The sequence below is a fragment of the Mchenga conophoros genome, linkage group LG5 (genome assembly GCF_057382185.1).
Source record: "Mchenga conophoros isolate Kocher_MC1m ecotype Shallow Benthic linkage group LG5, M_conophoros_male_GT1.1, whole genome shotgun sequence".
NCBI classification, from domain to species: domain Eukaryota; kingdom Metazoa; phylum Chordata; class Actinopteri; order Cichliformes; family Cichlidae; genus Mchenga; species Mchenga conophoros.
This window is the reverse complement of record NC_140530.1, coordinates 34867959-34886723: the sequence shown is the minus strand read 5'-3', so window position 1 is coordinate 34886723 and position 18765 is coordinate 34867959. Positions and strand designations below refer to the sequence as shown.

Sequence of the window (18765 nt, the reverse complement as noted above, 5' to 3'; positions counted from 1 at the left end):
GAGGATAATACTTTTCTACAACACAGAGCACAATGTACCTCAGGTACAAACGATACAAAGTGCACCTCTTTATTGTTAAACTTTTGTAAAAACTATAACATTTATACTGTTGCTAAATTACTGTACTCTGGCAGAGTTAGCAGATTTCAAGATAACCTTGATGTATTTACAGCATGTAGCAGATATTAAAGAAAAAAACAACAATATTTTCCAAGATGTTGTTTTTTCCAAATCCTGTGAATATGCATAAATTCAGCCTGATGACAAATGTGTTACAGTTAAACCCCGTTTGCAGCGTTTGCCAATATATTCCATCCTCCGCCCCGAAAAAGTATTAAAACATCACTCTGTGTTTTGGTATTGTGATGAGAAATCTTTATATTGAATCATTCATAATACTGAAATTCCAACTACTGTGCAAGTTTATTAGAAAATAATCTGTAGCAAATTATCTTCTTTTTGGGGCTGCTCCCATTAGTGGTCGTCACAGCGGATCATTTGTCTTCATCTCCCTCGCATCCACTTCTGTAACACCAACCCTCTGCATCTCCTCCTTGACTATATCCACGAGTCTTCTCTCTTTTCCTTCTCCCGGGCAGCTCCATATCCAAAGTGTCTACTGTTCCTCTGTGTACATGTTCAAACTATCTTTGCCATGTTTCCAAACCACTCAACCTGATCTGACCCTCTGATATATTCATTTTGAAAATCTTAGCATCTTCAGCTCTGCCATCTGCGGTTCTGACACCTGTGTTTTTGTTAGTGTCACCTTTTCCAAACCATACATCATGGCAGGTCTAACTACCTAACTTTGCCTTCCACTCTTACTGCTATCGTTCTGTCACATCTCCATCCACCCAGCCTGCCCTCTTGTGTATTCTGACCACAGGTATTTAAACTCATCCACCTTCAATACTTCTACTCCTTGTATTGTCACATTTTCTTCTCATTCACACTCTCATCTGACTTTCCAGTTCATACCTCCATCTCTTCAGGTCCTTTTCTACCTTCTCCCTAATCTCAATAAAGATCACAATGTCATCTACAAACATTATAGCACATGGAAACTCCTGCCAGTAGTCATCTGTCATCCTGTCCATCACCACTGCAAACAAGAAGGGTTCAGAGCTGATCCCTGATCTAATCTCACACTCTTCTTGAACTAAACTGTCACTCTTACCGCACATCTTACCACCGTCCTGCTGTTCTCATACATTCCTGGCACCACCCTCACAAACGTCTCTGTCACTCCTGACTTCCTTATGCAGTAGCCTACCACAGTTCCTCTCTGTGGCACCCTATTGTAAGCTTTCTCTAGATCCCAAGAGACAGAAAAGAAACTATTTCATGTTGTTTGAGGAACTACATAGTTTATAGGTTTTTGTTCTTTTGATTTTTTAAGCAATTCCACAAATACATGACAAGTTTCAGTTTTAAGTAAAACCAAATTGGCCTTGTGTTGATAGACATAACCAGAATAAATGAGAGCAATATTGTTATAACCCCAGCAGGACCTGCTGTAATATTGCCCCAGTGGGTGGGCCTTGCTGTCCAGCCTTAGGTGCCATCCTTGAGTGTAGCTGATTCTACTTGGCAATTAGGCCAGAGTGCTTAAGGCTGGCACTAGAGAGGAGAGCTCTAGTGACAGTCTGCCTTTTTGTTTTGCAGCTTGTGAGCTGTGTATTACTGCTGCTTGCTTCTGTTCTGTGAAGAGGAGAGTTATTGGTGATTTAACCTTTTTTTTTACTTCTTTAATTAGTTACCAACATCTGGGTTTTGTAATTTTTTCTTTCCTTTGATGGTGCAAGAAGCTTGTCTGTCTCTTTTAGTTTAATTATTAATAAAATAATTTATTTTGTTGCCAATTTTGCCTCTTTGTCTCCTTTTTTCAATATGGTTACATTGTGTTACATTCCCACATCTCTTGGTCATTTATGGAAACATAAATGTCCAAGAGATTGTTCGGATCTTTCAGCTGACACTGAAAGATCACCTAATACTTTGTTGATTTTGTTCTATAAGAAATTGTTATCATTATTATTAAGTTACAAATACTGCACCTAAGCGCTGGTGGCAAATGACTGAGAAAAAAAGGAAGCCAATAAGTTGACGTCTGGTGTTCCCTTCTTTTGCTACAGACAACAAACAATTTAAAAAGACCATATTTCACTTTTAGCAATTTAAGTCTACAGGGTGGGCCATTTATATGGATACACAGTAATAACATGGGAATGGTTGGTGATATTAAAGTCCTGTTTGTGGCACATTAGTATATGTGAGGGGGCAAACTCCTCAAGATGGGTGGTGACCATGGTAGCCATGGAGCGGATTGAAATTGTGTTGATATCTGGTGAACGCAGTAACCGGGTCATTGCAGCAGATTTCAATGCAAGACACCCTACAAGACCACCCATCTCCCATGCTACAGTTAGCAAACTGCTTGCTAAGTTTCGTGAAACTGGTTCAGTGTTGGATTTGCCAAAATGTGGATGCAAGAAAACTGTCACTAATGAAGAAACATCAGTGGCTGTGTTAGCTTCATTCAGCAAGAGCCCACAGCGTAGCACTCGCCGCATGTCACTGGAGAGTGGCATTAGTCGAACATCCCTTCGGCGGATATTAGCTACTCACAAATGGCACCCTTACAAACTCCAGCTACTGCAGCATCTCAATGAGGATGACCCAGATCGGCGCACAGAATTTGCAGAATGGGCAAAACAAAAATTGGAACAGAACCCTCAGTTCACGCAGAAGATTTTGTTCAGTGATGAGGCAAACTTAGGTGAATGGTGAAGTTAACAAACAAAGCCACCGCTATTGGTCTGACACTAACCTACATTGGATGGATCCATCCAAGAAGTGGTTTGGTGTGGTATATGGGGTACAACAATAGTGACTCCATTCTTCAACAATGGAAACCTCAAGGCCACTGGATATTTGAAATTGCTACATGATGATGTGTTTCCCTCTTTATGCACTGAAGCTGGCACGTTCCCTGAGTTTTTCCAGCAAGATGGTGCACCACCACATTATGGGTGCCAGGTCCGAGCATTCCTAGATGAACACTTTCCTGGAAAGTGGATTGGTCGTCGTGGGCCAGATGAATGGCCCCCAAGGTCTCACAATCTGACCCCCTTAGACTTTTATCTTTGGGGTCATCTGAAGGCAATTGTCTATGGTGTGAAGATACGAGATGTGCAGCACCTGAAACTACGGATACTGGATGCCTGTGCTGGCATTTCTCCTGCGGTGTTGCTATCAGTGTGTGAAGAGTGGGAGAAGAGGGTTGCATTGACAATCCAACACAATGGGCAGCACATTGAACACATTTTATAAGTGGTCAGAAACTTGTAAATAACTCATGAAAGAATAAAGTTACGTTGTAACCAAGCACACCATTGTTTTTCTTGTGACATTACCAATAAGTTTGATGTGTCACATGGCCCATCTTCCTATTGAAAAAACAAAAGTTGTATCCAAGATGGCCGACTTCTACATGGCCACCATAGTCACCACCCATCTTGAGGAGTTTGCCCCTCACATATACTAATGTGCCACAAACAGGACTTTAATATCACCAACCATTCCCATTTTATTACGGTGTATCCATATAAATGGCCCACCCTGTACTTTGTTGTTCCTCTTACCCATGGTCAGGATGCCAGTGCAGGGATCTGATGGAGAGAGGCACAGGTTATTATGGACCCTGCGACCACAGCGCCTGCCATTTCTCTGTATTGCTGTCAGCTCTGGCGCCTTTACTTCTCTCCTGCCATGACAGCAGTGGAAATCCAGCGAGACAAACATCAGAGAGAAAGACAGCAACTGTCAGAGCAATGTGGAAAAAACCTCTTAAAATATAGCAAACAGGGGAAGTCACATGGGAAAATATGAAGCATATATAGAACGAAACATTGGAAGGAATAGAGGAGATTGAGGGGCCAGAGAATGCAAAGAGAGGAAGAAAAATATGTGGAGAATGATACATTAATAATTGATTCCAATCAGAAACTGAGATAGGTTAATGTATGATGCAAGAGACACAGCATAATCAATGGCACAAAGACACACAAAGAGACATCCAGAATAGAGGTGAAAACAGCTTATTATCCCACAGGGTAAAGATTTAAGGGGGACAGACACTTACACTTACTCCTTTCCTCAATCACACATATGCACACACACACACACACACACACACACATACTATCTATATCTCTGTTATAGATGGAAAAGTGTTTGCTGTGCTAAATGCAGAGTGTCAAGGGCAGGATGTTAAGCACTCTGTAGTCATGAGGGTGTGACAATCGAGATAGTGTGTCTGTGTGTGTGTGGTGTGTGTGTGTGTGTGTGTGTCTGTGTGTGTGAAGACTTTGATTTAGTTATGTATGTGTGTGTGGCTCTCTGTGTGTCTAAATGCTTCTGCGCGTTTGTTTGTACTTGGTAGTGTGAGCCAGTGTCTCCCTCCTTTTGTTGTGTTGTTATGTGTGCACGTTAATACGTGTGTCTGTGTATGTGTCTACGTGTGTGTGTGTGCAGGATCATGCTGACAGCGCAGAGGGAGTGCATTGCTAGGAGGTTATCATGCTGAGAACAGCCTGGAGCCCAAAGGCCACTGCAACCACCATAAATCTACTGCAGTGAAGCAAAGGAGAGAGAAATAAGCTGTTTGTTGTTTAACTCAATATGTCTCTAATTCTGTCACTCACACACACACACTCACTGTGTCTGTCCAAATCTATATCTGCTTGAGCAATATTAAAAGTGTCTGACCAAAAAGCTCCGTGTTATGTTCATTTGTACAGGCCTTCTTTCCTTTCTCCAATTCATCTTAGGCTCTCTGTATCATTCTGCTATCCATTTACTTCTTTTTTCTGCTTTGCTTTCTCTCTCTTAGTGAATTACTGTCTATATATGTCACTGCTACCAATATCATCCTTTAGCCTTGTTCCCTTGCTCTGCCTCCCCCAGTCAACTCTCAATAATTCACCCTGGCTATAATCACTCTATTATCTTCAATAATGCCAGCGTGGCACCCAGAGGTAAGAAAAGAGACAACCCAGGCTGCGATTAGTGCTACCAAATTATTTAGCCATGAAAAATGTAGAAAAGTATCCTTATTATTTTAAATGAGAACAGTTAGTGTTGCCAAAGCATTAGTCATAATCTTGACCTGTGCTGACACAGACTTCTACTCATTAAATGCCTAGATGGATCGTGTTTGCCAAATTCTTAATTGGTGACAGCAGTTTATTTGTGTTTTTATTCCATGACCTTCATTTACATTTAATGAAAGCATTAAGGTCTTTGACAGAAATTCTGAATTTCAAACAGTCTACCTATTAGTGAGGCATCTGTTTGAAAGCCTGTGAGAATACAGTAAATTCAAAGCTTTCTGCTCAAAGGCATGTCTTGAAAGAAAGCTTCATGATACAGCATTGATTAAGTGAATTTCTTGCTTAAAAGTATTGCTTAGACCAATGCTAACTGTTTTTTTCATACCTGGTTGTGCTAATAATGAATTATGGAAGTTTTCTGTTGACACAATTAAAAAATAGTATGTGTGTATTTCTTGAAGCAGTTTGCATTAGCAGTAGTAGTCTTGAAATGCTGTGGTTGAATATTTTTTAAAGAGAGATTATAAAGTGAGATATTAGTAAAACATTGTTGAATGATTAAAGAGAGAAAAACATTCTGAGTTATTATGGTGCACTGTATATAAAAATATAGGATTATTATATTAAATTACACAGAGCATCATGGTACGACAGAATGCAAAGTCTAGCAGAGAAATCATCCCTCCAGCATGAGTCATTTTTCTCCTTCAGCTAACAAACACGCTGGCTTATACCACACCTCACTAAGCAGAATGAACATATATGCAGCATTTCCTCTGTTAGATCCATCATTACCACACTGTGTAGACTGGAATGAGTTCTTAGATGCGTTTTATTCATTTTAGTTTGGACTGTCTGCTGCACATCTCAGTTGGGCTGAACTTATTTAACCACTGCATTAAGAAAAACAAAACACAAACAAAAAAACCTTTAAATGTTCTCCTTTCCTTTAGTGTAAAAATCATTCTTAAAAAACAGCCGAGGAACATCATAAGAATGATGCAAGCGCAACAAATTCTAAAATCTGAAAAATCAAAGAGAAGCATCAGCACGTCCCCTCGGCTCAAGCAGCTTCTATGTGTTGTGGTAAGTGAGAGGAAAAAAGTAATGCGCTTTTATAACTAATGATGCTTCAGGCTTCTGGCTCACATGTAATTAACAGTTCAGACAACAATTCTCATAGTGTGATCCACTCTGCAAAAAAATACTTGGTACAAAATACAGTGTCACTCTCGAAAGTATGCACTGTGTTTCTACATACTTTGCAAGTCCATCCAGTGGGCAACAAAAGAGGACTAATTCTGACAACTCTGTCATACCTAAACCACTGACCATGTTCCAATCTACATATAAAAGTAGAAGCAGAAGCCTTAATTAACTGGAATTAAAGATTTACAACAGTGAAATTACATTTAAAATATATGCAGCATAGAAAAGCATGACTGTACTCCCTTTCTGTGCAGTGTTGCAGCAGAATTTTAAAGTTGTAAAGTAAAGTTGAGTTAAAAATTCTAAATTTTCATTAGAACAGCATCTATGAAAAAAACCCACAAGGTAATCCTTATACCTGAGTTTAGCATTACAGCACCAGTCATCAGAAATGCTGTTGCTCATAAGTTCTCTACTTAAATTACGACTAAGACTTTAATAGTATGTAAACAGTGTTGAATAAAATGTAACAAATAACAGAAAACACAAAATACTGTATCACATAGTGTACTAACGGGGCAGGGCTGCTCTGCTCTTCCACAGCCTCCATGGCACACTGCAGGGACCTCTGTAAAGAAAGCAGCTGACTGGATGTCTCCCTTAGCATGAATCTGGTGACAAACTGACCCAACACGCTGGCACCTTGGTACTCCTGAGAAAGAGAGCGACAAACAGAACAAAGGGTTAAAGGACAAACTGCTCAAACCAAAGCGCAAAGAAAGGAAAAGCAGCTCTGAGACAAGACACACCACACAGAGAAGGAGAGAGAGCGATCATGTGATAACTTCTCCAAAACAACTGCAGGCACTTGTGAAATGTGTGACAGCTGCAATTAAATGGGCTAATTAATTCTCAGAACACATACATTATTCAGAAGTGCGTATTCAAATTCCAAGGTGGAAGAACTTTAATAGGAGACATAATTGCTGCTCATGTCCCCAAACACAAATGTGATTACGCATTCTCAAAGGAGACATAGTCACGCAATGTGCGAGTGAAGTAACATTGCATAGCTCATTGTCAACGCTTGCGATGACGAGCCTCTACTGAAAAAGCATCATGGGATTAGCAGTCCAAAGCACTGACAGACCACAGCTGCTAACCAGTGACTGCACAATCCTCTAGGGGTTTACCCACTTCAACAGCTTTAAAGAAGAGGCCAAATAGAGGAGGTAGGTGATCTAATTAAGGCAGGTTCCATAATTATTCAGAACACATTTCCTCCACTCTTCTCATTTAACAACTCCTATTAAACTTTAAATCCCTGATTCATAGCTGTTACCTCAAAAAATCCTCAAGCACTTTTAAAACATTTTGTCAGCTCTAGCTGAGCAACATAATAAACAGGTACAGAAATGCTAGGCTGTGCCAAACCGGTACATATTATTACATGAGGTTTTTGGGACACACACACCGTGGGACATCAGGAGTATCAAGAGAATATTTGTAGCAGTTAGGACTGAAAATTGCAGACTGAACAAGACTTAAGGTCATGGGATTGCACTGCACTGATAGTCCATTGGTGCTACTCAGGACTTTGCAAAGCTTCTTTTTGCATAATTTTGCAGTGTCACTTGGTGACACTACAAGAAACTGGTGCTGTGCATGATTCCTGATTATGGCATGTGTGGTTGTTTTACCTAATAAACACAGAACATCTCTGCAGTCAGGCCAAGTATTAAAAACAACAAAATCTCTCAAGTAAAGTCATGGCTTGTGCTTCTTCCTCTTCATGGAGAATTGCCTTCCTGCTCTATCTCTGTCTCTATCTCTTATTAATCTAGTATAACCAGAAAACTAAAAACCATCGCACACAACCAGACTACCTTCTTCCTGTTGCTCTAGTCTAAGCACTAAGGTACATCAAAACATCTTCTTCCTGCAGCAGTTTCTCATTAACCACTCACACAATTTACCAGTCTCCTCATTTAATGCTCAGGAAGAGAATGTGCACTTAAGGAAGCTACTTTCTTAAAATCAAGCATACTATAATTGTTAAAAATAAGACTGATTATGTGGATTGATTCTTCTGCTTGGACTGAACACAATCAAGGCCCATGGGACCCGCAGTACATAGGTGGGCAGACTGCTGGCTTAAATACTAATCAGTGGTTTTTTTCCATCTGCAGCTTTAGCAGTGGGAGCAGTAATTGCTGCAGCAAAAAGGACCAAAAGTGCTGTGCTGCTGGACAGGAACAGAAATGTTAAGAAGTTCCCTGGAGTAAAAAAAAGGGCAAGCAGTAACAAGGGGAAGTCAAGTCAACGATTTTAGTTACATGTTAATGCTGGTGCAGTACACGCTGTAGCTTTGACAGACAAGTTAATAAACAGAAACAGCATGACAGTTGTGTCCAAAGTATCGGGTAGATTATTGTGTTATATAGGATATCTGTGACTCATTTATAGTTAGGATATTGAGACAACACTGCTGTGTTTTGTGCAGAACGTATTAAGTCATTCTTGGGTCAAACTCCCCATCTGATTTATTTCCCAGCCCATCCCTGCCTGAAATATTTTTTTTTGTCCCTCTTTTGTTAATTCATCACTTCTGGGAGACTTAGTGCAGCAGTGGCTCCATCTGTGTACACGGGGGCTTCCTCTAATAGACAAGAATCAGCACAAAACTAAACACAGGAGATTTATAGCACAAAAAAACCTAACTTGGTGAGCGTGTCTGTGTCTACTTGTATTACTTACATTGTGGGGATTGGTTTGGATACTCACGTTATGTAGGCCCACCTCCTTTAAGGTAAAGAAATGTCCCCATAATGCAAATCAGTATATTATAAGGTGAAGACTCAGTTTGAGGTTTTAATAGGAGATAGGATAAACCCCGTCAAAGTGTCCTAACCTTGTTACATAAAATTTGGTAAGCGTTAACAGGTAAATATCCGTTCACCGACTCATTCAACATTTTTGTGTTTCGGGGTTTGGCGGTATTTTCCAAAGTGGGACCAAGGATAACGAGACCACAGGTGATGTAAGTCAGTGTGAATCATCTGAATTGATAAAAACTAACTGCTTTCAGCCCTCAGTTTTTCTTGCTATTACCTGCATGGTATTACATTTGAGACTACATCCAACCTGCCAGCTCTCAAGTACAAAGTCTGTGTGAAGCCCAACTTCCAATTTGAGAATAGTGCAGTCATTTCAATAATCTGTTGAATTCAGAGCTAGCGAGTGGTGGCCATGTGGTCTGCCAAAATTAAGACAGATTCACATAAAACTAAATGGTTCATAGTATAGCTTTCAGAGTCTTCACGTGCTTTGGTGAATTCTTACCTCTTTAGTTTTATCCATTGCCTTTAAGATGGCAATATTCAGGCTCTCCAGAGCTGAAAGGACATTAAGATACTCTCCAAGGTGCTGAGAAAAATAGTCTAACAGGGAATAGCAAAAAAAACCTGTCAGTGTTATTGCAATCACGGACTATGAACATGAATAGTCATCAAACATTAATTTTAACGTTTAAAAGTTGGAGACAAGCTCTAATATGTTGCCATGACAGACTCCAATTAAGAGACGACGACGACTACAGGAGTGAGAATATAATGAATGCACAATACGTCAGCAACACTTAGCGCTCCCCGTTTCATGAAATTGAGGGTTTTTTCTTTACTAATTTTAATAAGGCAGTGTTATAAGATATCTCATTCACTCTTGTAGTGTTAATGATAGCAAGCGTGAAGATTCATTTCACACCAGACAGCACCGACTGCTATAAAGAAACTCCTACACATTTTAATGTTTATGTCACAAATGAGCTCACGTAACTGCAAAAGCAGTGTACCGAGGCTTATTTAAAGTGTCACGGTAAAAAGGCTGTGCGAGGAAGGTTCACCAAATTATATATGATAGAGCAAGAGTAAAGCAAAGAAAAAGCTCAATAGTAATTAGCTCTTGATTCTTAATTAAAAACTTGATTTTACACTAGCTAAGTGTACGAGTGACATGACACACAGTTAACAATGTGATCCAAGGTGAATGGTGGCAGCCTTTACACTCCCCTCAGTTACATTCATTTATGTTGCATTACTGAATTTTAAACCGTTAATCAGAAACAATTTGGTCTAAAGAACATAGAGCAGTGGCTGACAGATGTTCACTGAACTACATATGAGATAAAAGAAGCATTCTGTTATGGAAAAACAGTCAACTTCTGTTGATGTCAGATGCAAAAGATGCCATTCCCATTCAATAAATTATGCAGAAGTTTTATTCTGGGTACAAGTCATATTTACCGGTCTCTGTCCTAGTTCTTAACTTTATTCAGGTCATCTGACACACATGTATTTTTTAAAATGATTAAAAAAATAGGCCAATAGATCACTACTATATATATCACTACTACTGTGTATACTATATAACAATATCGATATGACTCTTACTGTATGTCTGTAAATTTTAGGAAACCAGCACCTGGTTGACTTTCCACACAAGAAGTCTACCAATAGGGAAACATGACTTTTTACCAGATTTTGCTCAGCAGTACCTAAACATGTCAGACGACACATTCAAATCAAACTAAATCACAAATGCTTTTGATATATAATTTAGTTGTGTTGCTTGTTTGGCGTGCGCAGAAAACACAGCAAAACCTGCTGCCTCTAACTTTATACAATGCTTTCATTTGAAAATGCAAATTTCCCAGAGTTTTTAAACTGTTGCTATGAAGTTACTCATGAACACTAATAATAATTAAAAAAAGAATCTAAGGATAGGGTAACACAAGCACTTATGACAGTAACTTTTATGATAGGAGTTATACAGAAATCAGAGTAAGCACGCTCCAACCAACCTGATAGCTTGTCAGTGTCCAGATTGCTGCAGAGCAGAACATAAGAGAGAAGCAGGGAAGATACTGAGAGTTAATTAGGAAAATTCAAAGTTATGTAGCTCTTCATTTCTGCTTGAGAGGTTTGGTGTGACTATGTGTGAATATAGTTAATATGATAACAGTGTTGTCATATAAAGACATACACAAGACTTGTTAAAGTGTTAAAACCATATAAATCACACTTGTGCGCAGCATGTTAACCTGAAATGTTTATTCTCCTTAGAAATGATGTCTTCTGCATTTTATCATTATTTAAAATGTTAGACCATTGTCTGTTTTACTTCTCCCACAGTGGTAAAAACATTGCAATAAATACGTCTTTGTTTACTTTTCGTAGCAGAAGGGTTTACATTTGATGAGAAATTATTCTCTTTGATAAAGACCATTACTACTACCATTACTATGTGAAAAATTCCCCTGTTGTTTTAATGACATTTTAAAGACTGAATCAAACTGGAAGTGAAGCTGGTAAATAGCTGCATTATTATAATGCTCACACAGCTCCTGCAGACAACAAAAACAAATGCCTTTTTGGCAGTTGCTGTTACAAATCTGCATTTGGATGGTGACAATGAGCTCCCACATATCTCTCTTTTAGGCTATTAAGATATAGCTAATGTGATCATTCTTTTCCCTTTGCTTTCAGTTCCAGCATTTTCTGCATAACTTTAAGCATTATCAAGCATATACAGGTAAAACACGTTCTTCCTATCACCACTCCATTAACTGTATTGTTATATTGAGAATAAGAAAAACCTTTAATTAGACATCAGAGCACAGTTCATGCCAACTGCCTCAAAGCTTGGAGGGTGGTTAGAGAGGTCTCGAGGCTATTGTTTTTCATCACAGCGGCAATACTAGCCTAGCAGCATGTTCAAAAGCAATTTATCACACAGTGATGGAAGAACTGGCACCACAACAAAAATAAATACAGAGTGGTTACTGTAGCCAAACTAGTTAGATGCAAAAAAGGAAGAAACCCCCCCCCCCCCCAAAATACATATGCATCTATTCCAGTCTGCTTTTGTGTGTGAGACTGGGCCTACTGATGCATTTCAGTGATTTACCAATCATGGTTAATTTGTTATATCACCTGAGCTTATACAAAGATTTTGAAACCTTGTTAAGCCTCAGTGTTGGCACAGAAGAAAAGTTGCAAAATGCCTCATGAATACAAATACCTGATCTGCCAAAGGCAATAAAACACACTGGCTTTAGGTAAGGATCAGACTTAGATACATTAAATACAACATGGCAGGGGAGAAATGGTCTTTTCCTCTGTGGCTAAAAGAGTTAAGCGTTCACTGCAGTGCGGTGATTTCAGCAGCTATCCTGAGGCTGATTTCCTTGATTGTAATTTCAGGGAAGTAGTCTAGGTTTTGAAGTAGCTGGTTTAGCCCACAGTATTTTATGTCCAAAGGAGGGGGTAAACATCAATTCTGCTTGAGTTGAGTTTACCGAGGACCTCCCTCCAGCTGTGAGACATTTAATCTGTGGCTGGTGACTTGAAAAGAACACATTAACACTGCCTTTAAGCATGCTTTTATTTTGCCCTCTTTAAAAGGTAAAAGCACAAAGTTTACGAGAGAGAATCTATTAAATATAACACTAGGTCAAAAACTCACTTATTCTGTTGGCCATCTATGGAATAGAAAAGCTCCTGTAGCTCCTCAGTAGTCAGGATCCCATCAGCAAAGTAAGTATTAAACTCTTCAAATGACAACTTGCCATCATCTGAAACAGAAAGAAAGTTTACTGCACAAAGTCGACAGGCAGCCTTGTATCAACAGTTATAAGATGATAGGCTCACTAGTGGTTACGTGTATAACATGTATATTACATTTTTTTTCTTCTTGCTTGAATGATTTCTTGTTTCTGTGCTCTTGCTTCTACCAAATCTTAGTTTCAGTAATACTAAACTCAGGAGAAACATCTTGCCTAACATTAAAGAGAAAATTGAGCCACCTGATTGCATCGTACTTGGATGTGTTTACATGCTGGATAAGACACTACCACCTATCTTAGCTTGGACTTTTTACATAACTCATTACACATGTGGTACTTAGTTCTGGAAACTATTCCATTTAATTCCCTTTTAATCTCAGTGTAAAGGCTCAAGAGCTTCTGTAGCCCTTTTCTGCTTTTCTGCTATGCTGGAAAGTCAGTATTGTTTTGTAACTACCACAGCTGCAACCTTTCATATTAATGATAATATGCATAAAGAAAACAAAAAAAATGAACTGAATGACTAAAAAGTAATAAAACATCTTATTTTCTTGGAATTAACTGACAAAATATTTCAATATCTATCTATCTATCTATCTATCTATCTATCTATCTATCTATCTATCTATCTATCTATCTATCTATCTATCTATCTATCTATCTATCTATATTAGGGGTGCAACGATATTCGTATCGATATTGAACCGTTCGATACAGTGCTTTCGGTTCGGTACGCATATGTATCGAACAATACAAAATTGGTAATTTATTTTATCAACTTTCCTTCTGACGATGCTGTCTGTGTTGAGCGCTCAGTGAATCTGCGTTTGACTACTCCGCCTAGGGTCGACAGTGCAGCCTAGGCGGAGTAGTCGAACGCAGATTCACTGAGCGCTCAACACAGACAGCATCGTCAGAAGGAAGAGCGCAGGGCAAGCTAGCGAGACAGAAGTTAAGCTCTCCTTACAACATGGACCTCCCCCACCCTCATTCAGATCTGGCGTTTGGAATTATTTTGGTTTTCATGTGACGTATGACCCTGAAGGTAAGCAGTCATGGACTAAAGTAAAACAGTATGTTGGATGTGCCATGCAATGCTTAATTACATGGGTGGGAACTAGTGTGTTAGCGCAGTTAGCTCGTTAACGTGTTGGCCGTCTAGCCCCATGCACGGGCGTTAACGGAGATTTGCCGTGTTGTGGCGTTAAGGTCATTTCAACGAGATTAACCTGAAAGCACTAGCGGGAACACAACGAATATGACTGCACATTTACGCCGACATCATCCTAGTGCAAAGACAAGTGGAAGCAGAAAAAAAACAAGCAAGCATGCTGCTAACTTTAGCCGAGTCATTTAGACAGCTGTTTAATATGCTGCTGAGAATATAGCCCAGAAGAAGCGGATAGTATAGCTTTTATTTTGGAAAGAGACATTTCTCTGTAATAAACTCTCTTTTCCAAAGATGAGTGATTCCTCAATCAGATACAGGGCTCGCAATATCGCTAGCCCAACGTCCTGGAGCTAGCGATTTTTTTCAGTCGGGCTACCAAAATCTATCTCTTCCCTGCCCGTCGGGCTATTGTAGGAAGGAAAAATATATGTCAATGCTTTTGCATTCTTTCAGAAATGTAGCTGGGTAATTATGTCATTGGCATCGGTGAGCCACTGTCAATATGTGACATATTGAAGTCGCGTTTGAATTTGCGCTTGTTTTTTTGCTTTCACTTTGCAATCGTGCGAACTGTGTATAGAGAGCGACAGCACTGATCTGTGAGTGATGATAATTTGCGCACCAATTCCTCTGACATCGTCTTATTAATCGTTAGCTTACTATGCAAACATGACAAGTGAAATCTCCCGCAGCTTAAACATGTGAGAGGTTGATCGCGCAGAGAATCGCTGAGCTTATGTGAGTGCGTGTGTAAAAGCAGCAGGATTTATATTTGACTACGATGACCTGGATGACTGAGAACCTTCACAGACAGATATATATTTTAGTTCTGCTGAGCCAAATAAGACAGGTCAGTGTGAAGAAGTGACAGCCAAAGAAGAGCTTACCACAAAACGGAGAAGTTATGACAAATCAGACTATAAGGCAAAAAGAAAGTGCAGCTTTATGGTTTCATGGACAAAAGAATTTCTGTGGCAGCAATATGACGAGCTAAATAACCAGGGCTGCACATAAGTGGTCCGCAGGTGCGCATTCGCTGTCAAAATAAAAAACACGCACAAGGGTTAGGGTTAAATTTAAAAACTGTACTTTTGAGTTAAAATATATATTTATAATTTTAATAAATGACAAATTAAAAAGGCATGAACATTTTTTTTGTATCGAAAAAATATCGAACCGTGACACCAAAGTATCGAACCGAACCGAACTGTGAATTTTGTGTATCGTTGCACCCCTAATATATATATATATATATATATATATATATATATATATATATATATATATATATATATATATATATATATATATATAATGGCTTGGATTGTTGATAAAGTAATAAGTCATATTTGAAAAGAATTGTCACTTATTTAAACATGTAAATATGACGCGTGTCTGTAAAAAGCAAAAAAAACAAAACAAATATGAATGTTCTAACAGATAAAAACTAAATTCTAATACTATGCATAAGTGTTCCACAAAATATAAATGTAAAAGCACTACAGATGGTGAGCACATTGAATTTTTTCTCATTCTGCTCAGACTAGTTAACAGTGAGCACAGATTTTTGTGACAATGCACAGGAAAATCAATAGCAGATGATAAATAGCTTGGTTGTCATCTGTGAAGAAGTGTTCCTTCGTGAGCCTATTATAAATCAGTCTGCAAGCACAGATTACACAGATCAGTCAGCAGTTAGCCTGCCAGAAAGAAGCTGCTAGATGTTTTTAAGTGCAGCTGAATAAATAGACTAGGCATATTTACCTAAAAAGGGAAGCAAAAGTATACTCGAAGGAGTTGGAGACATAATTAATCAATGCAACTGAGTAACATTACAATAAAGAATGATGAAATACAGCTAAGACAGTCATATGCACAAATAAGTATGGATATGAGGTTGGTAAATCCACCAAATAGACAGTTTTTTGCACAGAGAGTCATATCAGGGCAAAATCAGGGCAGCTACGAAACTCACACTTTCACACTTTTAAAATTTGGCTTCTAACCCCCTGAGTAATCAAACCCTGTCTATGCAAAGACAAGGCAAAAGGAGAGTGGTTTAATATGCCATTCCACTTGGTTGGCTCAGCAAAGCTGGCAATTCAAGGGCAAGCTGGAAGACCATCTGTTCAAGTGGACCCATACTGACACTGTTCAACATTACCTCTGACCAGAATGTGTAATGTGTTGGTCCAGACAACAAGCTGCTCTCGCCACTTTGGCCCACATTTTTTTTCGAATAAAAATCAAATCTTCTTTGTCACACAAAAAGTGTCTTTTGTTTTTTCCAGTCTCTTTCACTGCCTTTGTTTTCTCTGTCAAAATACAAAGAACTCTTACGTACTATAAATCATTTGGATCACCACACATGTACTAGTATCTTGGACAATTTTTAATTCATATTAAAAATCACATTTTAGTTGATGTGCATGTTGAAAGAGTGATTGATGTTTTCTTGGTTAGAAAAAAAGCATGACATATTAAAAGCTGGCCTTCTTTTAAAAGATTTTAATAGACATATGTGCTGTTCCACTTATATATACTTTATGCAATTTCCTTATAATTTAATGCCGTCTGTGCTCAGTATGTTGACCCAGAGACTGTAGATCCTGCCACATGTCACAGCGCTGTACTCGGAAAGATTCCTCTTCATGGAGTGCCAAACAAGACACACAGCAACAAGGATCAGCAGCAACACTTCTCCATTTGATTGCCAATTGACAGCAAGTAGCAGTCTCCTCTGTTCATTTTGACATTTCTTGGTTAAATGTCTCTATCATAAAGGAAAAAACCCAGACAAATACACAAGCCTGAACATCATCATTTTTCAAAGGCTTTGAGTTGATGTCAATGACATCCTGACCCAGGGAACAGCACTACCTTGACTTTTTGACCTGTCTTAGGAGACATAAGGAGTATAAGTTGTAAAAACATGCAGATTTGCATGTTTACATTACAGCTATGTTTGCAGCATTAAATTAATTAAAAAATCCGTAATAATCCTGACAGAAGACATCAAAAGATTAAAAAAATATGTCTAAGCGTCAGGAAACATCTGGTTCCATCCTCATATCTGACACATCCATCTCCTCTGATGGATGTAAAGATGAGAACAGTGGATGCTGGAGCACTTATTTCTAAAATGGGAAATTCTTGTACAGCCAAGTGTTACTCTAAAATGATGTTGATCAATTATGATACATTATACAGTTGCATTGTTTGCCTTGAGATCACTTAAAGAGCAGGAAGTATTGAAGGAAATGTCTTCTCTTCCCCTCCTCGTGGGAGAATAAACTATGTGAACTGCATTTTACATGAGTACATACAGTATAACCTAGTTTAAATTAGCATCACCACTAAAATGAATGAAGTCTTCCAGCCATTAATCAGTGTTGAGTTTTATATAACAGAAAGGGGTGCACTAAAATGCCACTGACTTCCATTTGCTCTTTTCATCCTCTACAGTCCTATTAGATCAAATCAAATCAAATTCAAATTTTATTTGTCACATACACAGTCATACACAGTACGATATGCAGTGAAAGGCTTACACAACTGCTCGTGACCTAAAGGAAAAAAAAGGCTATGAATAAGATAGGAAATAAATATGAAAATTAAAAAGGGTAAATTTAACTAGGAAGGAATAAAATAAAATATAAAAATTAAAGTTAAAAATGAAATAACTGTACAACAACAGATTAGAATGAAGGGTAAATTTAACTGGGAAAGAATAAGATAAAATATATAAATTAAAGTTGAAAATAAAATAACTGTACAGCAAAATACACAAATACACAGTATAGAAATATATAAGAATGTATGAAGAAATATAAACATATATATACAATAACAGCAGCTGTACAAGTATTAAATGGAAATGAAGAAATATAATGTCCAGTGTTGTGCAATCCACATTTGTAAGCGTCTTGTGCAGTGCAAATATGCTTAAAGTGATTTAGTGATGAAGTGATTCGATTAGATGACCACGCATCTAATCGAATTAGTGTAAACAAAGTCCAGAATGTCCAGTGTGTGTGTAAGAACCATATGTGTGGGTCAGTACTATGTGATGGTGTGTCTGTCCTGCATGGTGCTGTTCCCGAACCAGGTTGAGATGTTTCCCGTCAGGATGCTCTCTATGGTGCACGAGTAAAAGTTCCTGAGCACCTTGGAGTTCAGTCGGAAGTCTCTCAAGCGTCTGAGGTGGTAGAGACGCTGTCGGGCCTTTTTCATCACAGTGTTGATGTGACAGGACCATGACAGGTCCTGTGTGATGTGAACGCCGAGGTATTTGAAGCTGTCCACTCTCTCCACTGGGCACTCGTTGATGACAGGGGTCTGGTAGTTCCTCTCCTGCTTAGTGCTGAAGTCCACTATCAACTCCTTTGTCTTACTGACGTTTAGAAGGAGGTTGTTCCTAGATCAGCTACAGTCTCTAGCTACTAAACATTCACAAACCAAGTATCAGCTGATGTCCTTAAATTAATAAATCACGCATGGCCCACTGGCATATACGGTGTCTAAGCAGATCTCCCTTCCTAAAAAACATGACTTCTGAGGCTTTGTAATGGTCATGTTTCCAGATAATGTGAAGTTAATGCGATTTTACAGCAGCCAGTCCAGAAATGCTTTCAGAGAACAAACTTTCAGAGAACAAACAATGACTTTGATGTTGAATAATTGAAACCACAGTCTGCAAAATGAAT

The 18765-nt window shown here is 38.7% G+C and overlaps 1 protein-coding gene across 1 annotated transcript in view; it reads right to left on the bottom strand.

Moving 5' to 3' along the window:
* necab3 (N-terminal EF-hand calcium binding protein 3) overlaps positions 1-18765 on the bottom strand; it is a 42056-nt gene that overhangs the window by 13820 nt on the left and 9471 nt on the right. Inside the window, exons 3-7 of the mRNA XM_085275090.1 lie at positions 12789-12897; positions 11125-11150; positions 9609-9706; positions 6842-6978; positions 3648-3769 (exon numbers count right to left, since the gene is read on the bottom strand). Of these exons, the coding sequence (XP_085131216.1) occupies positions 3648-3769; positions 6842-6978; positions 9609-9706; positions 11125-11150; positions 12789-12897 (492 nt within the window). The remainder of the gene's footprint in view (positions 1-3647; positions 3770-6841; positions 6979-9608; positions 9707-11124; positions 11151-12788; positions 12898-18765) is intronic.